The sequence below is a fragment of the Mycetomoellerius zeteki genome, unplaced genomic scaffold, assembly GCF_001594055.1.
Source record: "Mycetomoellerius zeteki isolate Tzet28-1 unplaced genomic scaffold, Tzet1.0 scaffold119, whole genome shotgun sequence".
Classification (NCBI taxonomy): domain Eukaryota; kingdom Metazoa; phylum Arthropoda; class Insecta; order Hymenoptera; family Formicidae; genus Mycetomoellerius; species Mycetomoellerius zeteki.
The window spans coordinates 496766-523227 of record NW_017256116.1 but is presented as its reverse complement, the minus strand read 5'-3'; the positions used below and the strand labels follow the sequence as shown (position 1 = coordinate 523227).

The following is a 26462-nucleotide window of genomic DNA, read 5'->3' as shown; positions in this document are numbered from 1 at the left end:
TAAGAAGCTTATCTATTTACTTGATCGTTCAAGCATAAATATATTATTTGTTATCAATAATAACTTTTAATTAATTAACTTGTACATCAAACAACGAAATTTTCTGTTTGCTTCCCGATATCTTACGTTATGCTCGATCGGTTACGGATGAACGATCAGACAATATAATATCTACTAGTAATGAAGAGATACGTTTCGATGTTTAATCATGTTATTATGTTTTATTCTTTCTTATTCAACTTATACTGAGTAATTATGTTTAATATGCAATATTTAATTTCGTATCTGCTTCATCAAAGTGCAAAATGCCTCACCGTGTTTATTTACCGTAAGAAATGCGACCAGCTGTTTGCCAAGGTTGATTTATAGATATGAATCTGCTATAAAAAGTGGAAATTAATGTCCTCATTTCCAGTTTTACTTTTCATCTAGCTTAAATTATCAATTATGCTGTCATTCATCTGTTTGGTGGTTGGCGTTCTTGCGCAGCGTGAGTAAAGACATTCGTATATATTGAATAGTGATAAAATATTCTCTCGTTATTTTTGCCTCCGAACATTTAATTACTTATATTAATTTTTAATCATACATACCATCGTGTATTCTGCAAGAAATGCATATTCATTATATATCTCCAATTTGTAGAGACGTTCGCTGAAGAACCCGAAGCGATCGTCGGTGGTCAGATCGTCAACCCAGGCGAATTCCCGCACCAAGTTTCCCTGAGATATAACGGCAATCACGTTTGCGGCGGTTCCATCATCGGTCCGGAAAAGATTCTGACTGCTGCACATTGCGTAACCTTTGCAAAACCACCCTACAAAGATTTTAAAGTTGCCACTGGGTCCGTCTTAATCTATGGAGGAGAATACCATGACATCGAAAAAATTATCGTGCATCCGCAATACTCTGACAAATATGAAGATGCTTGGAAAAATGACATCGCAGTGATCAAGGCAAGTTGAACGCAGAATAATTTGTTACTGCGATTTGCTTCTATAGTTTTGAGTGCTCCAGTTTATAATTTCTTTTCTAATTTTCTTCTAATATCTTTCTTTTCATTTATTCACTTTATTCCTTTATCCTTGAAAATTTAACTTTGAATCATTTGTTTTATTCGTTTCAGCTCGCATCGCCGATTCAATATAATCAATTCCAAAAACCGATCTCCCTCGCCAAGTCTAAACCTTTCTCCGGACAGATGTGTACCTTATCAGGATGGGGTAGGATAAGCACGAACGGACCGCTCCCCAGCATACTTCAAAAGATGGTTCAGATTGTGGTTTCACAGAGCCAATGTCAGAAAGATCACCCTGATGTGCCCTTGACCGCCACTCACTTATGCACGCTCAATCGTTCGGGAATTGGCGCTTGCCAGGTAAATAAGTACAGAGAGAAAAATGTTTGGTATTTGTAACTATAATTATATATTACATAAAAAATACGGTTGTCCCATAAAAAATATGGTTGTCCCAAAATATAACTATAAAATTATAGTCACTTGAACTATTTTTATGGTAATTTCAACTATTTTATGGTTATAACAACTATAATTATAGTCATTTTAGGTTGCCAATTATAACATTTGTTGCTGGAACTATATATATAGTTACTGTTATTATTATTATAGCAGTACTAATCATAATTATAATAATATATAATTATAGTTATAAATACCAAACATTTTTCTCTCTGTGTAGCATTAATGGATACATAAAGATAATTTCTCTAGTTTATTAGAGATGATTGATTCACCAATTGTTGAGAAAACTCGATAATAAATAAGTTAACTAAAACGTCTGTCTGTCTTTCAGGGTGACAGCGGTGGCCCGCTCATTAGTAACGGTGTACAGATTGGTATTACCTCCTGGGTTGCTCCTTGCGCTCAGGGTTATTCTGACGTCTACACTGATGTCTTCCATTATAGCACCTTTATTAATAACGCCTAAGAAAATGCATCAAAGCAATCTATAAGACATAAACTATGTAAATCCGTTTAATTTATATATGTCAACTGATATCAACGCGTCGAAAGAATTCGTTGCTGCGATGTCGAAATTACATGCGATGCGTGGATTATGTTTTTAAAAGATAAAAAATATTTTTGTATTTTAATATTAATAAATAAGTGTTATGATTAAACGTTAAATCTGTTAGGAGTTGACACTTAATTAATATGTCATATGTGAATTTTCATTATTTCTTTAAGACAGACCTAACTGTTTGCAACCATTGTTAAGGTCTTTTTCAAATTATTATAAATTTTAGTGTTTTTGATATTTTAATATTTTTGATATAAATTGATTTCCGAAAAAATTAAAAAAAAAATTTTTTTAGGGGAAAAGTTCTAGAGCTTTGAATTGCACGATTTAATCTGTTTTTGTATTTATATTAGATACATTTTTATGACACTTGTGTATGACAGCTTTATATGCACCAGTGCATACTAGTGCATTCCAGCCAAAATCGCTATTATAATATGAATGAAAAAAATTTGTACATTTTGGACTTTGCGTTGCGATATCTCCGCCCATAGGGCAGGTAGAAAAAAAAATTAAAAACACTTTTTATATAATTCGGATGTAAGTTATTGATTGAACCTACTTAAAACTTGATCAGCTCGTTATTGAGATAATCTTGAATCGTTCGTAACTCCTCGGTTCGTGTAAAGATGCGGTCTCGCCTCATTCCTCGCACTACACGTTCATTTGGTTGGCGCGAAACACTACCGTGTCTCTTGATTCCACGTAACGCACGTCGGAAGACAATAGAACGATATCGATCAAACATTGAATCGCGTCGTGCAAGTTCAAGTTGTAAGTCAACTGTTGAAAAAATACAAGTACAATTTTTAATATTTCGGTAAAACAATATTCTATAATATTCTATATCATGCAACATTCCGGTAAGCCAACGACTTAATTGTTGTTGAAAAGTCCAAATTATATTATTTAAATTATATTACTTTGTAAATAAGTATTTTATTGGTATCCCATTATCGTAGACATTTTCAGTGAGAAAGAAGCGGAATGTGAGATTCAAGATGCTCCTTCTGCAAATCATTCGAGGAAAGAACTTGATGAATTTGATTTAATTTACGGTAGAAAATTATGCTCCCCGATACTTGGTTACAATTGTCAACTTCCTGATTTACCAACAAGTTCCATACCATCCACAACCCTAGATACATCTCTGTTGCATGTAAGATTCAACGATATGCATTCGCTGCAAGAATTAGACGAAATATTCTAATTTTATTCCAGTGCTTTTGGTAGTTTTGTTTTATATCTTACATATTCTCTATTTGCAGATTCCCATTTACGCCCATTTAAAGATATATAGTCTGGAGCCTGTACGCCTACCAGAGCCACCATCGATTTTATCATCGTTGCAACTGCAATTTTCGTGAGTATTTTTCTCTGCGCACTTTTCCATGTTTTAATTGTTATATGCTTTATTTTTAGGGAAGGTACCATACTCAGTAAATCTTCAAGAGAAATATCGTTGACAGCACGATTAAGCGAGGAAAACGGTATATTCGCTTCGTGCAGTGCTCGAAACAGTAAAAAATTACGAATGCTAAACAAAGAATAGAAATGTAGGCTTAAGTATCAGTATAAACGAAAAATATATTCCGATATAAAGAAATACACATTTTTATCTTTGATATATTTTTCTTTCGCGGATGGTGACGTTGCTACAATTTGTGATGTGAATGTGATTTTTGCTATAGGAGATTTATATATGTATACGTTAAGTGTATTTTATCTATTTTCGAGATTCATAATTTTTGCAATTTTATATCGCAATTTCTTCGAACTTTAGAAAATTTTTGACATTTTAGACAGTGCAGCCTCTTTGCATTTTTTTAAATATAATAAAACATGTATTACGTATTACACACAATAAAATATATAACTTATAAAGTAAACGTCTCAGTGACTAGACATACATTGTATGTTATATGATTTATGTCCGGACACTTACATAAAATTTATTATTATTAATCTCAAATGCTTTTTTTATTACTGTATTACAATTTAATTGCATTTAAGAATTACAATTAAATTATAATATTACGTTTTAAAAACGTATTTGAGACTAATATTAATTTAAGTGAATAAAGTGTTGTGTAAATGTTCGGACATTTACACAACACTTTATTTATTTAAATTAATATTAGTCTCAAATATTTTTTACCTTAAAGATCAATTTGAATTAGTTGTCTTTTGTCATTAAACATCTATTTATGTTAATATTTCCCGTCAACATACTAATTTTCTAATTATGGTCGGACACTGAGACAATTACGTTCCAGTGTTCGACCAGCTGTCCAACCACTGGTACATGGACACATTCTATTACATATTTAATATTTAACAATAATAAGATTGGAAGACCACTTATGTTAAATACATTACTTTAAACTAAGAAGCGCCAATAACGGTCTGAACGTTAAGATGTTGAACTATTTTAAATTCATTTTTAAATGAATTAATTTTAGAAGAAATTATAATTGCGTGCCGATATGTTTTTAATATTTAAATATTTATCTATTACATATATTATATTTAAATGGTTACATAAGTTGAATCATTTACCATCCTTCTATCTTCACGGCTAAGCGAGATTTAAATTTCGTTCCAATTTTTAAGAAAGAAAACCAGTGAATTTTTTCTTAGAATTGGCTACATTGCATTGAACAGACTGGACCGAGCAGACCGAGCTCGGATTGGCACGGAAATGGTAGACAGAGAATGTAGACCGTTGAAGGAAGTGAGAGAGAGAGAGGAAAAAAATAAGCACTCAATCACTGTGAGCAGCTACTACGCTACTGGCAGCTTGAGGTATTATGTTATAATACTCTCGATGGAATAATCTCTTTTTTTCTTTTCTACGCTAACATCGGCTTGTCGTCGTCAACTCGGACGAGACGAGCGCGCGATACAGTGATTAACAATGCGACAATGAGGAGACTCAACGACTTTCTCGCGATCTGCGTCGTGTTGCAGTGCTTTTATGGTGTATGCACCACACACTTGCTCATAAATGTCAAAAATCAGGTAGACGAATACAATTTCTTGTATATCTATTATCAGCTTTGCTGTATGCTTAATTTATAATTTGTAAATATTATAAACTACTGATTATAGATATATTTCTGAAAGTTAACCTCAAACATGATTTTTTAAACTTGTATCGAATATTCTTTTTTTTATGTTAATATGTAATTAAAACTGAAAAAATAAGTTTTCATATTAACATTACTAAAGAGAAATTTTTATTTATAGGGCGGTGATATTCTTCTAGAAACAATCTCGTCTAATGTTACAGAAGATCTGATTACTCTCGAATTCCAGCGTTCTGATGGCACATTAGTCACGCAACTTATTGATTTCAAAAATGTAATTATTTTACAAAAGAAAAATATCCACGAAAAAAGATAGATTTTTTGTGATTTATTTCAATAAATAATGTTCTTGCAGGAAGTTCAAGTTATAAAAGCTCTGGTGCTCGGTGAAGAGGAACGTGGACAAAATCAATATCAAGTCATGTGTTTCGTAAATCATTTTTATAAAGTAGATTTTATATCATCTGATGCAATGTCCAAATTACGTCAAAAGAATCCAGGTACCGTGCGGGTAGCTGAGGAGGACAGAGGTCATGTCAATTACACAATGGATTTGTTTCTGGACGTTTCTCAATCTAAGGAAATCTCAAAGCATGTTACCACACTTTGTGCAGAAGCAGCTGGATCAACTTACACCAGAAACGATGATATAAAACAGTGGATTCAAAGACCAGGTAAATATCTGTGAAATAAGTGTGATTAGTGTCACATTTTATATTGTAATAATATTAGTCATTTCATGCCATTCGTAGGTTCCTCAGAAGAATTACTAATGGCAGCTGTATATAACTTCACAAATGTGCCGCAATCGGGTATGAACGATACAAGGTCATTATTGGTCTCTAAATGTGCTGACACATCAAATCTCTGGGCACCTTGTACGTGTTCTCTCGAATTGTGCATTGGTTGGTATCCGTGTGGTTTAAAATTTTGCAAAGGAAAGTCTGATGGCAAAAAGGTAGCAAGCACTTATCGTTGTGGCATAAAAACATGTAAGAAATGTTTTATATTCTCATATTATTCTAAAATGAAACAGAACTGTGTATGGGATGAATGACACATAAGGACATTATAGATTAAAAATTTCAATTTGTCGTAAGCATGGCAGTGCTATAAAAAATGAAGAAAGCTAGAAACAAATTAAATATCTCAGAAAAAATTCTAATTGTTTTATATTGTTAACATTTAAAATAGAATTTTCACAAAAAAGAACAAATTAACCTTCTAATACTTTTTTATTAACTTGATTTTAAATATATATAGATAATTTATATATAATACTTTATTTAGTAAATATAAACTAAAAATTTTTATTTATTAACAATTCACTTTTATGAATTGATTTAAATACATTTTCTTGTTTTATATATTTTACTCTACATTTTATCATAATTAAAGCCAAAGCAAATCGAGCAAAAGTATTCTTGCACGATTGAATGTTAGATTATACTGCATTTATACTGCAGGTCTTTGAAGTACTTTATAACGTAACAAGTGGATTATACTTTAAAAGGGTTTATGTTAGGGATTAATAAAAAATTTTTATTTAATTCTTATCTAGGTAAAACCGTTAAATATTAAAAATTTTCATTTATTGTTTTTTTAAAAGATCTTATCAAACACACGATTAATATATGTAATCATGTAGACTTTACTGAATGGATATTTGTAACATTTATAATTTTTAAATCTAATTTACATCAGAATTTTATTTCCATACATTCCAAGATTTGTAATAAAATATTTTGATATATTTTATTAGAAATATTGTTCTTAATTCTACTTTTATGGAATTAGATTTTCTGCAACAAGAAATTTAAAGAATATAAAACTATTACATACAGATAGAAATACATAGAACATTATTTCCTGCGATCAACAATTATATGTTCCAGATTATTCGCAGATACTTTTACTTCCATTGAATTTATCTGACATTCCTAATCGTTATGTTATTTACAAATGAAACCATTCCAATTGTATACCCAGTAATTTTTGTATTATCTATTTATATTATGTCTAATATTTTTTGTACTGTGGATATATGTTACAAATAATCCATTCAAAACACAAAAATATTCTATCTCATTTCTCAAACATTTCAGAACGTCAAGATAATTTATACGTAGAAAATTTTATATGTGATTTGCTAAAGCTGCCATTTATACACATTATGTGTGTGTGTGTACATTATGTGTTATAATTGTACATAATGCAGATTCATATATGCAGACACATAATAGACATCGATGAGTTAGACATATAAATTCGTGTTAATAGCCGAAAATTGTACAGTTTATGTAAGATTTGCAGTACTGTGCAAGACTTTATAAGAATATTATCACAATTTATACTGATACGTTAAGTATCTGTAGTTAGTAACGAATGTCTTTGCACGTTTCAATGAAACCTAGCGGATCATTGTGAATAAGACTGCAAAATCTGTCCATTTAACGTATAATGGTTAAGTCACTGCTCTCTGGAATCCCTCACACATACATTATATTTACAATAAGAGAGATTGTTCGAAGCGAGGAAATATATACGTATACTTACGCTTGTAATTCAATGTTCACGAAACAGTTTACAAAAAAACATCAAGCAGTATTTGGTGTCGTCTTAATTAGCAACAATTATACTGCAAATAGAAGATGTACAACGCAATATGTTAATGGTACTGAGAAAAATGTACTCTGCATGATTCTCCAAATAGACCTCGCCATCTATTATATTTAGAAGTTGATTGCTACAAACGCAGAAATAGCGATAAATTGAGGCATTCATAATATATTAAGAACAGAGCCAGGATTTAGAGTGACTGAAATTATTTTAACAATTGAATTTGCTATTAATTAAAATTTCAAGACTTTTAAAAATATCAAACATAATATTTAAGGCGCATGGAATCCTACGACAAGATCAATATCTTTTTTTTACTTATTGTCAGAAATGAATATGCCAAAACCACTTGCTACTGATTTTTTCATAATGCGCACAAGACAGTAGAAGATTTTAGATTCTTATTTAAGTTAAATTCTAAATGTAATTTCAAGGAAAAGATTGTATTGTTAAAAGAATTAATTTTTTTACTCCTTCGTCTCAATAAAAATTCTGGCTCTGCTATGAATGATTGATAAATTGAGCGACGTTAGCTTCGTTTATACACATACTGTAACGGTAAAAAAACACTCAATTATATTTACGTATAAATCAATGGGGATTAGTACATAAAATGTGACAGAACAAATTCGTAAATAATGCACTATTTGTGTAGAAATGTATGTATATAGATTCGACGAAGAGATTTGGAGTTAATTTTGAAGTCTTACTTTAATATATCGACCATTTTAGTTACAATAATGGCTTTACAATGGATATTAAAAAGGGCGATATGTGCAATAACAGTTTTTAGATAACGAGAAAGGATATTTATAAATATCCTATTATAAGAGAGGATACTATAAAATATTTATAATAATTTATTTAATACTTGTTTCTTTCACTTGCCTGTTGTTTAATATACATATGTATAAATATATTTATTTGGTAAAAGACTATACATATATACAGAGTTAAGTTTCAGACCTAATGCACCATCTGCTAATGGCAGATTCCTGAAATGATTTTGAGACGAAAATTTAATAACAATATGTTCAGGCTAAATATTTTTTTAACATAATAAATATCAAAAATTAGAAATATCAGTAATTTCATTTTCGCCTACGTAATATTTATATCGATATTAATAAAAGGCAACTATTAGCTTTTACTTTTAGCACCTTGCATTGTACCAACCTGAACTCGTAAATTTTAGACTGTATAATTTGCTAGCTGTAAATGATTATAATTAAAAAACTATTATAGCCTCGACATTTTGGTATTAGAATTTTAGTCTCAAAATAACTTCAAAAATTGCCATTAGCAGGTGGTGCGTTAGGACTGAAATACCCTATACACAGCTATATGAGCCTTCTAACGTAAGAAGTGTCATAATTACATAATAGAAAATGAGAAATATTTGTCAATGTTTAATCATTGTATCAACCCCCTTTGATGTAAAATTTATGGGTATCACTACACTAAGTATGATTTCAGCTTTACACATAATGTTATATCTTATACACATATTTTTTATATATATTTAATAAAAAGAATTAATATACATACATGTGTGTTTTAATAACATCGAGCGGTTAAAAAATCCTGAACGATCGTTTTTAATCATGCGTGATTAAAATATATTTACGTGATATACTACTTCACGAGAGATATCAACGTTTTTCGAAAAAAGTTGTATAATTTTGTCAAATCTCTCAATAAGAAATTTATTTTAAATGAAGATATATGGACAACATATATTTTACAATATAATATATATGTATGTGTATCTCATACATATATTGTGTGTACCTACCATAGGCGTGTACGATACATATATGACAAAATAAACAATATGCACAATGTAAAACGCGTAAAAAATGTGTTGATTTTTGTGGAAGGATATTCTTTGAAGAAGATATGAGGGGAGGTAAATGTTCATAATTGATTCTATTAAGTACGACATACATTAATAATAATAATAATGTTAATTAATATAGGTAATATAATAATAGCAAAATAATATAATGTAATAATAATTTAGTTTTACCCCCAAAATTCTTTACACATTTCTATACACATCGAAGACATTTTGCACCACTTGCATTTCTACGAAACTTGATGTGCAGTTTGCACAAGTTGCTAGAAATGTCACCCTGATGAGCAAGAAAAGAAAAATTTATGTACAACAAAAAAACATACATTATATAAAATCATCGTTTGTAACGATTAAAAATAAGTTTTTGGACGATAAAGCTCACAGTGGTGTAGCACCAAAAGTAAATGCTGCTATCTCGGAGTAAATACAAGAAGACTTACTGATGCAAAACATTTCTTGACATGTGAAAGTTTTCTAATATAATAATATAAAATTTAATATTTCTCGCTATCGCTATTATATCTCTGCTACTGTATTATCTTTGATAATGAAACTAATGTAACAAAATAATGTGACATCTATGTGAGTATACAATTCTCTCTGCAATTTTAATGCTATACACTAGCCGTGCACCATTAGCCGCCTATCTCATTACGTTTCTGAGGTCCTAAAGTGTTCATATAAGACTGTTAGATAAGATATCAGAGAGATCGAGGAAGTTTAATATCTTGTAAACAATTCCAATAAAACGATATTCATTGTAACAAAATATGATGACATTCTTGATCATATCAGGCAGTTTATCATTGTTTATATCGCGTATTATTATATTCGTATCATATTTTTATCGCAATTTCGCTTATTGCAATTTGTTGACAGGTGACAATTATACGCCATTGACTCGCATGAATACAATTTCAGTTGTTCTGAAATTCATAAGAGATCGTGCTTATACACAGAGGATACTCTTAAACGGAGTTACAAAAGATAAAACTGCAATTATATAAATATTTTCCGTGTTGAAAATTGAATAAAGTATTGCAAACAATATCTTTTGCTCGTGTGAAACTCTGAGCTAAAATATTGTTTCCAAAATTAATGAGAAGAACGTACCTTTTATCACGAGATAAAATCTTTTGATATATTTCGGGTAGCACTAACCACGTGATGACGTAAAATGTGCGTAAAGTGTCCTGTTCTTCCCGATCGTGAGCGAAAGATGAGTCCCTGAAATTCGCACGTCAATCCAATCCGAAACCCGTGGATCGTTTTGTGCACTAGAAAGAGAAACACTAGCTACTGTAGCAAGTTTTGCGCACGTCAGCAAGTATAACACTGAAATCATCGTCAGCCTTGGGCACGTGTTCCATGCTCTGCTGCTGCTGCTGTTGCTGTGGTTGTGACTGTTGATGTTGTTGCGTCACTGAGTGGTCCGTGTACTTGGACACCTCCAGTCCCGGATGATATTGCTCCATAGTGTGACCAATCGTGACATTAGGACAACGAGCGTCCTTGTTGCCCTGCTGATCGTCGATGATGCACTGAGAATTCGGTATGTCCAGTTGAGACTGCGGCGGTGTCCCATAGTAGCGCAGATCGCTGGCGTAGTTATGGTTACTGTCTAACATACTTTGCGAGGATAGGCTCGAATGTGCTACGCTTGTCGGATGAGAGTACTTGAAATATTTTTCCAGCTGGAGCGTCTGCTGCTGATCATCCTCGGCACTCATACTGGGATCGATATGACTACCGAGAATCGCGTGCTGTTGCTGCTGGCCGGAGGACGCGTCCGTCTGATACTCCTGATGATGCATTTGGTATCGATGCGCTACTGTGCCTGTAAAAAATTAAGAGCACGAAGTACTTAATTAGTAAAATAATTGCATCATTATTGAGAATTCTACTGTAATTCCTTTGATATTTGCTACGAATAGATATTCGGAAATATCCCAGTATTTCTTTACTTTTCCATTTCTCGAGAAAATGATTTTCTTTAGAAAATATAAAAGCAATTAATTTCAAATATTTCTCTCTCTCTTTTGCTTATATCTTTTTTATAAAGGATAATATTATCGCGTTTCTCGATCATGTTATACGCTAAGAGTCTTTTATTCCTTGTCGAATTCTACGAGCCTTTGAATTTAACATTTTGTTCTGGCTGTATTGATCTCCGTGATTTATTGAAGGCAGGAACCATAATTAAAGAAGAAGAAGAGAGTTAATATGCTTAAGTGATAACGGAACTGTTACCGGGACAACTTTCAGCGGCTCCACGGATCCCTATGGGCTGCTGTCGACTGTTGGCGCATTGGACTGGATTGTAATTGCTCTCGACGGTAGGTTGCATCGAATAGTTCGTCGTGCTCTTAGATGTCTGCGTGCCGCTGTAATGCTGCAGCGATTGATCGTGCGGCGAGGCGACTGGTGGATAAAACGTGCCCGTGACGGAGCCGACGTTGTCGAAACCGGAGCGTAGCTTATTGCACGACACCATCATACCGTTCGCTATGCCTACTGCGGCTATACTCGTGGACTGTCTCTCAAAATTCAAATAGCCCACCTGATGAAAAATATAATTGCTTGTGCGTTCGATCTGGTCTGACGCGAATTAATTTAGCATGACGAAAAGAGATTACAAACCAGGTTCAAATTTATTAAATGTAAAAGGAAATTTAATTTCATTAAATTGAGATCAAATAATATAAATTAAATATAAATTAAATATAAATTTTTATTCGTATTTTAATAAACGATAATTTGTAGAAGATTATATAGCCGTAACGTAACAGAAATCTCAGATGTGCGGAATACGTACGGATTTTTTATACGTTAAGGTATCTGTATAACTGCCGGAATTTTGACACGATGATATGCTAGTGTTACTAGCGTGACCCGTGTGCAGTTGATTGTCACTACTCATAAAGGTATATCGTTTCGTCTGATCGGACATGTCTCCATGTTGCTTTGAAGTACCTTCCATCAGATCTCGTTCCGGATCCGGATTTTGAGCGGACGATAGATGACCACCATCACCTGGTAGATTAAATTAATCTCAATCATTTCGTATTTACATATATAACTATTTCATAATTATTTTAATCGCGTCGTATTGTTTTTTATGTTATTCCCTTTTTCATTTATTTTTCACAAAAAATCGTCTAATTGATTGTACCATTAATTTAAAAAAAAAACATATTTTAACTTTTACGTAAAACAAGGATTTTAAATAAATTATTCAATTAACCGGTCGATCTTTTATTTAAAAAATTTACCATCGGGCTCAGGACTGGCTACCGGAGATATGTCCGGGGTGTGAATGATGGGCGTATAAGGACTGCCGTAGAGCGAATTATTTTCCGATTTGTACTCCTGGATACCCTGCTGTTGCTGTTGATGATACAGGGATGAAATCGGGGAATGGCCACCCCACGGGATCTGAGACATGCCCTGGTAACTGTCCATCTTGGACCTTAAACGCATTTCGATTACGATACATAAATGATACATTGTCGCTTTATAATTGTAAATATGTGATATATATACATTCTTTATTAAGACGAATACACACTTTAAACATTGCTAAGTCTTGAACAATGTTAATCGTCGAAATCATAATGCCGTCGACAGCGCTTCATCGTTTAAATCTCGCCGGAATCTCTCAATTAACCGCGGCGGTTAGCTCGCACGTACCTTCATTAGCAGAAAGTACGGGTCAGAGTATCGACTTACATGGAATGATGAATCGCCGGGCCGGCAGGATTGGACCTGTTGCCCGCGGTGTTGGTCGCCGAGGGAGGCGAGGACGGTGCACCGGGTGTCCGTTTCGCGTGCTTCCTACGTCGCGGCCTGTACTTGTAATTCGGATGTTCTTGCATGTGTATGACTCGAAGCCTCTCAGCCTCCTCGACGTAGGGCCTCCTGTCTTGCGGCGTCAGTCCTCGCCATTTCTTTCCTGTGAGAAACCCGAACAAAGCCTCGTCAAGTACAAAGACGTGAGACAGAGAGAAAAAGAGAGAAATCGTATGTAAAATGATTAAGCGACACACAGTATGTACAGAGTTATCCTTACCATCGTTCCAGTATTCCCTGTGCCGCATAAACAGTCAAAATACAAATAATGTAATATAATAAAATGCCGAAAAAAAAATATATATGCATATATCATGTGGATATATGTCGCTACATTTCTTAGATGCAATATTTTTACATAAAGAACTTTTAAAAGAGATACTTTTTACAGATTAACAATGTTAAAACTTGCAAACGTTAACGTTAAATAGAAATAAATGATAAATAACTTAATTAAAAGATGATTTGAAAAATTATTTTTTTAATTGCAAATGTAAAGCTTAAGCTTGTAATATTTCTAAATCTTGCTATTTACAAATCTTTCAATATCAAATTAAAGCAGATAGTAATGTGTCGCATTGAATATTGAAAAAAATTGTTCAGTCAGAAAAAAACATCTCAAATGGAATCTTTGATGGATTGAAATGCACTCGAAAAACAAATAGAAACATGAAATTTCATTATTCGTTGTTCTTTAGAAGATGAATTCATTGAACGACCTTTTAGATGTGGACGTCATCACTGTATGCGTTTTAATATAACAATTCGATATCCCGAATCTTGATAAAATCATCGGTCGATTCCTTTGGCTAACGACGCGCTTAATTTGACTCGCGAGAGAGAGAGAAAGAGAGAGAGAGAGAGAGAGAGAGAAAGAGAGAGAGAGAGAGAGAGAGATTTTATTTCTTTCTCGTCTCCATAGCCTCGATATACGTAGTGCAAAACGAGCACAGAAATGATCTCTCCTCCCGTCGCATATACACGGCGTATATATACGTACGGATATACGTATTTACAGGTGGGCTTGGTCGGCGGCGGCGGAGGGTCTTGGTCCGACGACCAAGCCTGGAATCTGCCTTAGTTGCGTTCAATATGCCAACATGGTAGGCCGGAATATCATTAAGCGAGGTATAAGGGTTAATACGAACGTAAGATGTTCGCAATAAAAACGAAAAAATTGAGCGCGAGGTAGATATCACGGATATCGGTGTGTCCACGCATGTGTACGTACTCTCTAAATTCTTTGGAGTGAAATCTCACTCTAAAAAGACAATTGAGCCAATCTTAAAAAGGAGTGGCTCAATTTTCAATCTTTAAGAGTGAAAATTGAGCCACAGCATCAAATTTCATATATATAAACATATAGAAGTGTATATAAATAAATATATAAATATACACTGAGAAAAAATGTATTAACTTTCCATAAATATTTATCAGAATAGTTCCAACTAAATATTTACTTACAGTAAGTAAATATTTATTTGATACTATTCAAACAAATGATTTATTAAAATTTAGTATATTTTTTATTGTATAAATATATAAATGTATAATATAAGTATGTATATGTACGCACATACGTATATATATAGTTATGCGTACAATCTTGTAAAGGTACATAGGTGCATGGGGGCGTAGATATGGGTGCGCCCGTGCCTTCAGCCAGCCACAAGGCACGAACCATTATTTCATATTTCATTTTGTATATTTCAACTCTCCGTAGGAAAGAGAGAGAAAGAGAGAGACGTTGACCCAGGGGACTCCGCACAAGAGGGAGGGGCAGAGAATAAGAGAGAGAAAAAAAAGTGCAAATCGATCGTTGTCGAAATCGCACTTTGTCGTGCCGAATCTTTCCGCCCTATTCACTGATAATAAACAGTTGCGACGGTGCTTTCAGTTTTCTCGAGAACGCTTTTGCGATGAAGGAAAGCGATGAGAGAGAAAAGGGAAGGAAAGAAAGAACTCTCGCGAAAAAGACGAGAACGCTTTTGTCGCTCGACAATGTTCTCCCGTCTAGCGACTTCTCGTTTCTTTCGGGTTCCGGCTAGTCGACTCTTCAAGCTTCTTGCATGAAAAAAAAAAAAGAGAAAGAAAGAGGAATCCGGAGAAGACTATCCGGCAAAGGGGACACGAATGAGGTTTTCGGCTAACAATAAGTACACTTAATTTAATATTCTTGGGCGCGCGCGAGCGGCGAGTTATCCCTGGCGGTGATTCATCATCACACCCGCGCACGCTGCATCCCACCGTGATGTCCTCGTTAAGTATTCTAATGGTTGGCGTGTACCTCTAATTTACTGCGCTTAGGCCGCGGCCCGGTCGGACGACTTCATTAATTTCGATGTTTCGAGCAAAAGCGGGCTACGCGCCGTCGAATTAGGTGCGTCACCGGGGAGGACGTCTGGGTCGAATTGTCGAGTTAGTTTGCTCACTGTGATCCTCGTGTGTTGAATCGAGCAACGAATGGAGAAGGCGCGTTCTCTCTCTTAAATAGACAAGACGCGCGATTTCTCTCTCTTAAATAGACAAGACTGGTATCGTCGAAAAATTATATTATGTTATTACGAAAGGAGAATGTCAAACAGGGGTTAATTTCTGTTCAAAAAAATCTATATAAGTAATAATTAAAATTCGGGCGTTTGAAAAACGCTTCGAAAATTGAGCACGAATTTGGCGTATACAAATTTCAATATTCTTGCTTAATTTTCAAGGTGTTTCTCAAAACGTCACAAACTTTTTAACAATTTTATCATATCCAGTAGATTAAAATCTACAAAAGACACTATTCCTTTTACTTACATCTTTAGCAAAAAACCCTTTCTTTCTGTTATACGTCGGCATTGTTAACAATTTTTAGCGTCGCGAGTTTATAAAAATAAAGGCGTACACGATAACTGGTATACAATTGCTGACGAAATCATCTCGGTATTTAATCTCCACACTAAACTCTACGCTTCGCCGCATATACATAGCGAACGTGGATATTTTATAAGAATGTTCGATGCTAATAGGCTTTCCATTTCACGATTTCTATCGACTCACGCAGTTCCATCTTAGCGAGGAGATTATAAATTAGCTAGTCGGGCATCGCGACAAATTGCGAGACTGCCAGCGAGCGAAATCGCGCGTGTCGAAAGGTCCCAATCGAGAGTCTCCGAAGTCGGTAAGAACCGCGCGCGTCCCGTTTCGTCGTGACGTCCTAGCCGTTGACATTTTCCAGAAAGCTCGTTCGTTCTACCGCCTAATTAACGATTCCGCGGTGATTTACGTACGCGCCCGTCGGTAATTCACCCGGCCGGCGATCGGCGATTAACTTTGCCATTCGTCTCTTTCTCTCTCATTCCCGAGTGCTGCCCAGCAGGCACTTTAGGAATTTCGTTATGATCGCGGACGGTACACTCGCGCGTGGATTGGCACGTGACATTTTCAGAATCGAGCGAGCAACTTCTCGCACGCGACATTTAGAATATAACCGACCGACCGACCGATTGATCCTCGCCGCGGAGTTAGTTAGCGCCCGCTTAATGCTTCAACCTGTTTGTCGACTTTAATCACGCACGAATTACCAATAAATCTTCAATATTGTATCAACATGGGGTCTGTCCTTAGTTGATTTTCTTGTATAGTTCGATGATGTAAGAAGACCAGGTAAACCGATTTCAACGATGCGCGGTCATTCAAAGTAATGACGACTTTCGTGACCAATAAGAAATTGGTCAGAAATTTTATAAATCCGTTATTAGAAATTTATCACCAGTTAGAAATTTGCCTCAAATTATATTCAACTGTCATTACGCACAATGCTACACCTGTCTTTTTACCAAACACGATCCACCTATTTCCTTCTTTTCTCTTCACGTTACAGAAAAAGAGAAAAGATGAACCATGTATACACAAGAGGTTCAGCTAAAAAAAAAACAGGCTATAATATTTCTTATATAGCGGTGATTTTTGTACAGCATCAAGCTCGTATTTGAACGACGACCAACACTTTCCCTCGGCTCCAGAAAAGCGCGACTGACTGTCCTCCAAATTCAAAATTCACGAAATGCGATATAAAATGTGTAGAAAATCGCAATGCATCGTATAGATGATGCGTGTGCAACGATGCGACGCAGAAAAGACGAGGAGAGTCGAAGTGAGGAGAGGAAGAGGAGGAAGAGGGGCCGGAGCGAGGCCCACATCTCGGTGGGACCGCGCATCGCGCGGGTACCCCGCCCAACCTGGGTCGCCCACTGTCACCATTAATAATACGTCTCCCGTCCCGTGATGTATCTCATCTCCCTCGGCGCTGGTGTGTGCTCGCCCACCGATGCGCGCACACCGACGCGTTCACCTGTACAGATGCAGGAGGCGTCGATGCGGTACTGCGTTGCGATCTGGGAGGGGTCCGTTATGCTCGAAACGTTTTTCCGAATTCGACAAAGTTCAGAGAGTCATCAATTGGTAAAAAAAAAAAAAAAAAAAAAAACAGACGACATCATCGACCGTTTCGTAAAATCAGTCATTCAATCGAAATTTTACTAATGCACGCTGAATGCACGATGGAAGAAACTCAGCTGGTGTGTGCTCGTTCACGAGACGAATTTCGTACAATTCTGTGTAAATGCTAGATACGACCAAACAGACATATTTAAACTATACACTGCCAAAAAGAGTATTAAAACTTGATGTAGTTCTCACGCAAAATTTAAGCTCAATTGTCAATGAAGCACGCATAATTAAGAAAAAATACAAAAATATATAAGTAAAAGAATAATGATGTAACGCCAATTCAAATCATCGCTACAAAATGGTGGTATCTAACATGTAAATTTCATTGCGGTTAATTAGAAACGTGTATGCCCAGAAACATATTTGGGTTCCTTCCACCATCTGGTGAATTAGAAGTGGAAGAACATTCGCGGAAATTTCAGAAGTCTCGGAAGGATTACGTCGATGTCGCGACTCTAATGATGACGTCTATCGTGACAGTTGTCCAATTGCCAGGACAAAGATGTTAGCTTGGCTCCACATGGTGTCCGCCAGTCGAGCCGAGCCATTCAAGCTCGTCTCGTAACACGTCGACAGTGCGTACGACCGACTCGAATAGCAGACACGTGGACGAGTCGTCCCCTTCGTGTTTCACGGAGATGCAATCCTGACGGACCTCTGGTTTCGAGGCGCAAAGGAAAATTTATCTATCACGAGTAATCATCGTGTGCGATCTTAATGAGATATCTCTAAAACTCGAAAGATGACGAGGAGACCCGAAAGGAAATTAACACAATGTTTTCCTTTAATCCTCAATTCCCTTTCCATATAACTTGGAGATGAAAGGATTCGAAAGGAGAAAACGGGAAAAGTAGACGGGTAGATGTTCCAACGTCCGTCTTGGATTTCCTCCATGAAGAATCGACCGGAAAAAGCGACGCGTTAGTTGCGCCTTGTTCTTCAGACACGCGTCACGAAACCGCGAAAGAGAAACGTTTCCGCGCTGCCGACGGAAAGATAGTGTCAGTGACATGTCCGCGATCGTTCTTTCACCGAGAGGACGTGAAGGGATACACCGCGTTATGAATCTCAGCCGAACTTTGCAGGAGAGTTCCGCGGGACGACGGACAAATCGGCGTGAGAAATCTCGATGGATGATTCCGCGCAATATCGCGAAGGAGAGTTCTGCATACGGAACTACAATCCGGATTTTAATTTTCCATCTCGCTAATTCTCTCGCATCTAAAACTCTATATTAATAAAAGCAGTGTTTTTCTTTTATCTGAACCGACCGCTCAGATAAAATCTTGGACGTAATTAATTTCAATAAGTGCTCAGTAATTCTTTAATATGATTCAAGGTCTGCTCGCGTTGCTTGAAAAGTATAAATTGTTGTATTTAATTTGGTAATTTTTGTAATTAAAATGAGATAAATATATATTTGAACGTTGAAAACAGAGAGAGAGAGAGAGAGAGAGAGAGCGAAGATGCTGAATGCAAGCAACACGAACAAATGGTTATTAGGTTCAACATGGCGGACTTTTGCGCTGCTTTTATTAATATAGAATTTTTCTCGCATCGATTCGCGACGGAAGAAAAACGAAGCTCGCGCTTCCCAATCAAATTCGCCCACGCTCGTCCACTTGTAAATCACTCCGTACGTCATAAAGTATCACGACGTGCGAGCGTCGCGTGAATTATCATATCATCCATCTATCGTTTTTTTTCCTTTTTTTCTCTCTTCTTTCCGATCCAACTCGTATAGGCGTGGTGCGGACGATCCACGCTGGAGATCACGAGAGGGACAAAAGTCAGAGTCGCGGATGAATCGACCGACGAGCCTGTCCACGCTCGAGGGCTTCCTCCTCCCCCTCTTCCTCCTTTATCCGCCCCCTCGCCCGTCCTTACGTGTATTTTCATAAATATAATAATTTATTTCTATCTCTTCGCGAAACCGAGCGAAGCTAGACTTTGTCCTCGTCCTCGTCGTCGTCGTCGTCGTCGTCGTCGTCGAGGATAGGTGGGTCGATCATGTAAGCGTCGTCGGAAGGTAAGGTAAGGTAAGGGTGCGGCCAGACTCCGCTCTCGACTCCACCTCATTACCCGGCATTCTATGCAGAGACCGCGCTTATGGCTTATTATTGCTTTAGCTTAGCCAACCCGTTGGTTCCTTCGTCCTTCTTGCAGATGGATACATATGTACGCGCGACCGTATGTATGCGGATACAATGTAACAACGCGCGATGCGAGATACAGGGTGACGCACGTGAAACGCGACGGTCTGATACCGTCGAAATCGAGAATTTTAGGGGAAAATATATTTGACAGGAGTTCCATTCTTTTACGCACATATACGTATCTTGTCGCGCTCGTTAAATTATTATTAATTTTTTACTACAACAACGGGCCATTTGGATTCGAAATGAAAATTTTAATCGATTGTACAATCTGTATAATTGTACAATTATAAGGCTCTAAATTGTATAAAGTAAAAAAAATTGTTATTTTTCTTCATCACCGTAAACCCGGGTTTGCAAAAGACGTAGTAAGTCTTAAATCGTAAAAAATTGAGTAATAGTCAAATGTAAGAAGAATAATCGACTATTTTCGTCAATTTCTTACGACTTAAGTTTTGCGACACTTAAGGTTTATTACATCTACATAGAAAGAACGTTTTTTCTGAAATATCTAAAATTTTAACTAGATACAGAGTCTGAAAATTTTTATTGGACCATTTAAATATTACGTAGAAATCTCAAGCACATATGATGAGCAATGCTACAAAAAGTTTTGCCATTCTAGTAACCAGTTTGAGTGACCTACATAATTATTTTGATGGTCTAACAAAATTATTTTCAGATCTGTACGTAGCTAAATTTTTAGACAGGACTTTAGCAAAACCAATTTTATATATTATAAATCCGGTCTAAGACGGAGATTCATTTGTATTCTGTATTTCAAACAGGACGTTTTAAAATTTAGGTGTAGCTTCCGTATTATAGCTGTAGTTGAGGGTTAATATTTACGGAAATTTATCAGCGCGTATTTTCGATCATAGAGTATCGCAAATGTAGGTGACTTGGGATAGTGCAGATAATTTGAAGCAACATGTACTTTTGTTAAATTTAATTATGGCACCCATACATGAGTCACTAAAGAACATTTAAAATTTAAACTTTCTTTAGAGACTCACGCCATGGATAGATACCACGATTAAATTTAACAAAAATACATGCTGTCCCAAATTACCTGCACTGTCCCAAGTCACCTACATTTACGGTATACATTACAGTACTCGTCCGTCCATTTATTTGTTCATTCGTCGGACGATCCCCTCGCCGGACCTCATTTTATATGTATGCGCAATTATTGGTCCCGATCTTGTCTCGCGGTTCGTTATGTTGCTTCGCCTACTACGGCTAGAGAGGAGACTTCCCCTCTGCTTACGTCTTCTGCGTAATGCCCTCGTACAAGACTTTTGTCGGTACGTACGATCGATCGAAGGCGAACGTGCATAAAGAGGTTTTGCTCGGAGAGATTTAACCGGGTGCAACATCACCGACTTGGTTGGTGGATACCTAAGAGAAGTGTATACAACCACGATTACGCGCAACTTTTTTAAATACCACGCAGTTTCTCGCAATAGCTCTGTTCGACTTGCTTACACTTTTTTACACTTTTTACACTTAAAATGAGATAGATATATATTTGGCGCTAAAAAGAGAGAAAGCGAGGATGCTGAATATAAAAAGTGTAAGCAAGTCGAACAGACCAAATGTAACGAGAGGCGCGTAGCTGACCTGCGCTAAACCGATTTGCGCGATCAAGCTGATCGCCGAACAACTTTACTAGTCGATGATTGCCAGATTGATGATGATGGTGGCGGTTTAAATGCGCCCGATCGAAACGAGTTTACTAATGCGCGCGTGTGCACGGACGGTATAGAGAAACAAATGAGTTTCGTGATCGTACGAGAGGCCGATCTTGTCTCGGATTAATCGAGCATCGCCGTAGAAAAAGGAACAGGTTTCTCCGTGGTTGAGTCCGGGCATAGGAAAGAGAGAAGAGAAGAAAACGAAGAAGATGGCATAACAAGGATAAACAAGTTTAATTGAAGGCACAGAGTCCAGCTTCATTATCAAATTGAATTGAAAAAAATGAAAAAATAATCTCTGTGTAAATTCATCCTGGACGTGAGACGAGGTCATAAACGAATCGATAACAATAATCGTTCGCGATTAACACGCGTAGATTTTTATATATTTGTAACACAATTTACGAAAAAATTTACACTAAAAATTATAACGTTGGTTTTGTATTTCAAAGAAATATTGTTCGTCCCACAAATATTTGACATTTCTTCAAAATGACCGATAATTTATGTGTATTTTTTATTAATGTGATTAGCAAAAATATATACATTATTGTTATTACAAAAATTAATGATTATAATCATATTCCAGTAAAAGGATAAGTAAAAATATATAGTAAAAGGAAATACACTAAATTGATGTCAAATTATACCTAATTTGAGTTATTTTCATCTATAGGTCGCTCCTATTCAATACATCATTAATTTAACTAAAACAATAGAGTTAATCAATTTGACTGAAAAAAATATATTAATATTTCACAATTAATATTAAATTTAACTAAAAATTTAATTTATTATTTACTAAATACGTTAATATAAAATGAATGTCATTTACTTTGAAACTAATTACAGAAATGGGTCGATTTACATTTTGACACGCATGGAAGTGTATTAAAAATAACGAAATGTTATTTAACTTAAGGAATTGAATTGCTCCTTTTTGATATCCAACAATGTACATTTACATGATTGATACTATGGTATTCTCTCTATGCGTAGTACGTTTTCACGTTATTCAACCCATCGTGTTCGCTCCGTGTCGAAATCTCGCTCAATGATCCATTTTTCCGTACAATGGCGTATCAGCGATCGAGACCTATATATCCATACTGCATTTAGCCGTGCAGCAGGATGTAGGCTGCCGCTTTAGATCGGCCCGACCTCTCTTCTCTCTCTTCGATCTATGAATATTTTTACGAAAACGCAATTTACAGAGTGGGCAGAGCCGATTCCAGCCTCAGAAGTTCATCCACCGTGCAGCCGAGGTGCTATTGTTCGAGAGTCGACCGAGATGGAGACGAGGGGAAGCGAAACGCGGAGGTGGCAAGGAAGAAGGGAGGATGGGGCATTGGGAGAGTGATATGTATATGTACGTTTTGTATACGTATGCGAAGAAAAGTGGGCCTTTCCCTCGGAGTTCAGACAATTCTTACGCACTTCCACCGTGCGCGCGTCTATTTAATTTCAATCGATTGCCAATCTTTCTCCGATCTATCCCACCTCGCGGCGATCTGAAAGGTCACGGCGGCTCAGCATGGCTTTATTACGTTTTATTATCATAATAATATATTTATCGAGATGCCGATCGAACGTTTTTACACCTGGACACGATTTTTTTTAAGTACAATGGAAATTTTAGTTCAAGTGTATAATAATTAACAAAATCAACTCTTGGGATCGAGAGAATTTCGGAAGAGAAACGGCGCGTGAAACGACTAGTATACCTGCACGGCCAATAATTTTCAATCGGCGCGCCGTCTCTTAAATCGACCAACGAGGTCGACGTTATCGGCCCTTCTGCAGCAAGCACCATTATAGTGAGATACTGTACATGCCGATCCGTCGTTTAAGGGCCGCAAACAGAAGGCGGTTCGATATTTTACGAGAAGACGAGCGTATCCTCCTCTCGCGAAGGAGAATATACAGAGTGTCTTTTTCGTTCTTCGATTGTAACTTCTTCGACCGGTTTAGAATAGTTTATACTAACAAAAATGTTAATTATCATAAATTTTTAAGATTTAATGCCCATACAGTACACTTTATCCGTAAGATGTCCTGAAAACGTCCTTAGAACATAGAGACGTTTTCTGAACGTCTTTAAAATATCCTTTGGAGATCTGTACTGTACGAGTGATGATTCCTAATAATTGACTCGCAAATTAGATTTCTGCCAGGATTGTCACAAATTCCTAAAATTCTCTAACTTTTCCCTAATTTTCAGACAAAATATTTCGTGACTTTTTTTTTATCCTTAATAATATTTTAAAATTGTTTGTATTTTCATCCTGATTTAGAAACCTTTAAATATTTTGTCGAGATAAATTTAACGTAGCAATATAAATTACTATTAATGATGCTGACACTGTACTTTTAATTATTAAGTTGTAGGTAGTATTTTAAAACTGCGTAAATGTCATGTAGACATCAATAATTAAATTTCTTTAAAGCCAAAAATTTTAACTTTCCAGAAAATTTTGCAAAATTTTCTAACCATTTTCAATTTCCCTGACAATTCTTTGATTTCCAGTTCTGTGACAATCCTGTAAAATGACACGAAAAATGAAATAAAAAAAAAAACAGATTTTATTAATCATTTACGCCTCGAAGATTTACTCGAATCAAAATCCTTTGATTTTTTACATCAATAATTAATATTACACCGTTCAACGCTTCCTCGGCATTTCAAAAGCCGTCTGTTGTAGCCTTGCGCATTTTTGTCTAGCGATCTCTCTCGAAGGGACATCCCGTAAATATATATATACGCATGTCGCCTGTAGGGGAGGAAGGGAAATAATCGGAGGCACTAAACCACGATACCGCGCTGGCAGTTAGAGCCCTGTATCTCCGGTGCTGTCGCCGGTGGTACAACACACGCCCGGTATTATTTGCGGGCTGCCACATTTGTCGTAGGTGGTCCCGCGACACGGCGCAGTGGCGTCGCGCGGCGTTTATACACCGTATATAAGACGAGAGCACGGTATATCGTCGCGCGTCTCGAGTTCCCCGCAAAGCCGATCTCGCGGATAAACCACTTCGCGCGATAAACCATCACCACCGTCGTCGCCGTTCCGCTAATTAACGACGGAATTAACGACGCCTCGTGAGAATCATGCGCGATGGTGCGTGCTTAAAGATAGAATCTGGCCACAAGCAATTTTTGCCAAAATCTTGAAAAAAAAAAAAGGTATATATTCTGTCCCCCTGTGTATATCATCTCACTTTAATTTATACTATTTCACTCTGTAAACTTAATTAAGATTATAGAGTGAGACGGCATAAGTTATAGTCTCTAAAACTTTCAAAGTGATCTCATTTTGAAGAGTGAAATCTCACTCTAATTCGTTTCTGTATAGATTAACTTTAACCTCGATTTAACTAATTCTTCATTTTTTTCTAATTGTAAGAATTAGAATCAAGAATAAAATTAACTATAATAGAAACAGGCCAGTAGAAACAGGTATTAGATTGAAAATCGATCCATTCTTTCTTCTTATCAAAACTGGTACAATTTTCATTCTTAGAGTGAGATTCCACTCCAAAGAATTTAAAGAGATATACAGGGTATATCTAACCCGTAAGTTTTTGCCAATCGCTTTTGTGTAGATAGAACGAACTAAATTGAGTCGAAAAGTTCTTTACCATTTTGCAATTTTCGCAATAGTTAACAAGATACTAAAAATTGCTGAATATTCGGTCTTTAATCATTTTTTACTCAAATACTATCAACTTTACAGAAAAACTGCAAGAGACAAAAATTTATTTTTTCAGAATTTTTTATCAACTTTTTAGTACTGCATTTTCTTATTCTTACCAACGTAAGAAAATACGGTATTAAAAAGTTCTGAAAAAATTCTCAGAACTTTATGAGAAGAAAATAAACAATTTTTGTCTCGCTGTTTTTCTGTAAAGTTGATAGTATTTGAGTAAAAAATTATTGAAAACCAATATTCAACGATTTTTAGTAATTAATATCTCGTTAACCATTGCGAAAATTGCAAGATAGTAGAGGACTTTTCGACTCAATTTGGTCCGCTCTATCTACACAAAAGCGATTGGCAAAAACTTACGGGACACCCTGTATACAGAGAGATACATAGTATTACTTTTCTCTCTCGTAAGATTTTAACAAAATCGCTCATAGCTGATTCTGTCATAACGTTTCTAGTACGCGCGATTAACCAGGATGACGATCGATTCGGGCGCGCGAACGCGTTAATGTCTAACGTTGACAGACGTGAGATCTCGAAGGCGGGCTAACGGGCGAGCGATTAATAAAGATGCGCGGGCACGCGTGTCACCGGATATAAGGTGCCCACACGGCCCCCATCGGTGTATATCGTGCGTTGCGTGCCCCGACACCGACAGCAACGCAATCGACGCTGACTCGCGTCGTACGTGTACACGTGTGTGTATATATATATACGTACATCGAACTTACGAACCTATGTGTGCGCACGCCGACGCAAAACACGCTCGCACGCGCGCGCTCCGCTGCACGCGCGTGTGTTCCGCGCGCGCGGGATCGACGGGCTAACGACATACGTATGTACGTACGTACGTATGGATAACCGGGATGGATGGACGGACGGATCGACACACAGCACGCGCATGAATATGTAGGATGTCTGGAGAGAAAAAAAAGAAGACGAAGGGAAAGA

The 26462-nt window shown here is 36.2% G+C and overlaps 3 protein-coding genes across 10 annotated transcripts in view; 2 read left to right on the top strand and 1 right to left on the bottom strand.

Annotated features, from left to right (window-relative positions):
• The first annotated feature begins 236 nt into the window (after positions 1-236).
• On the top strand, positions 237-3647 carry LOC108730578 (chymotrypsin-1). The gene is made up of 7 exons (XM_018460356.1): positions 237-490; positions 646-956; positions 1127-1378; positions 1815-1915; positions 2985-3201; positions 3311-3405; positions 3465-3647. Exons 1-7 carry the CDS (start codon positions 448-450, stop codon positions 3592-3594), a joined length of 1149 nt encoding a protein of 382 aa, XP_018315858.1. The 5' UTR covers positions 237-447; the 3' UTR covers positions 3595-3647.
• Positions 3648-4835: 1188 nt separating this feature from the next.
• oaf (BRICHOS-like domain-containing protein out at first) lies at positions 4836-6255 on the top strand. Its single transcript, XM_018460347.1, has 4 exons — positions 4836-5063; positions 5292-5405; positions 5487-5805; positions 5884-6255. The coding sequence occupies exons 1-4, from the start codon at positions 4968-4970 to the stop codon at positions 6186-6188; spliced, it is 834 nt and encodes a 277-aa protein (XP_018315849.1). The 5' UTR covers positions 4836-4967; the 3' UTR covers positions 6189-6255.
• A 3664-nt stretch (positions 6256-9919) lies between these two features.
• The window catches only part of LOC108730716 (Sox box protein 15), a 59530-nt gene continuing 42987 nt past the window's right edge, over positions 9920-26462 (bottom strand). For all 8 annotated transcript variants that reach the window (XM_018460631.1, XM_018460618.1, XM_018460613.1 and 5 more), the window contains 5 exons: positions 13338-13560; positions 12881-13077; positions 12424-12641; positions 11859-12168; positions 9920-11445 (listed from right to left, as the gene is read on the bottom strand). In XM_018460631.1, the coding sequence (XP_018316133.1) occupies positions 10901-11445; positions 11859-12168; positions 12424-12641; positions 12881-13077; positions 13338-13560 (1493 nt within the window). In that variant the 3' untranslated portion in view covers positions 9920-10900. The remainder of the gene's footprint in view (positions 11446-11858; positions 12169-12423; positions 12642-12880; positions 13078-13337; positions 13561-26462) is intronic.

What these genes read in the sequence shown, in the direction of transcription:
- LOC108730578 (XM_018460356.1), top strand. Translation starts at nt 448, where the DNA reads ATGCTGTCATTCATCTGTTTGGTGGTTGGCGTTCTTGCGCAGC. An exon ending in ATGACATCGCAGTGATCAAG is followed by an intron (nt 957 to 1,126) that starts GCAAGTTGAACG and finishes TATTCGTTTCAG; the next exon opens with CTCGCATCGCCGATTCAATA. An exon ending in CGGGAATTGGCGCTTGCCAG is followed by an intron (nt 1,379 to 1,814) that starts GTAAATAAGTAC and finishes TCTGTCTTTCAG; the next exon opens with GGTGACAGCGGTGGCCCGCT.
- oaf (XM_018460347.1), top strand. Translation starts at nt 4,968, where the DNA reads ATGAGGAGACTCAACGACTTTCTCGCGATCTGCGTCGTGTTGCAGTGC. An exon ending in TCATAAATGTCAAAAATCAG is followed by an intron (nt 5,064 to 5,291) that starts GTAGACGAATAC and finishes TTTTATTTATAG; the next exon opens with GGCGGTGATATTCTTCTAGA. An exon ending in ACAGTGGATTCAAAGACCAG is followed by an intron (nt 5,806 to 5,883) that starts GTAAATATCTGT and finishes TGCCATTCGTAG; the next exon opens with GTTCCTCAGAAGAATTACTA.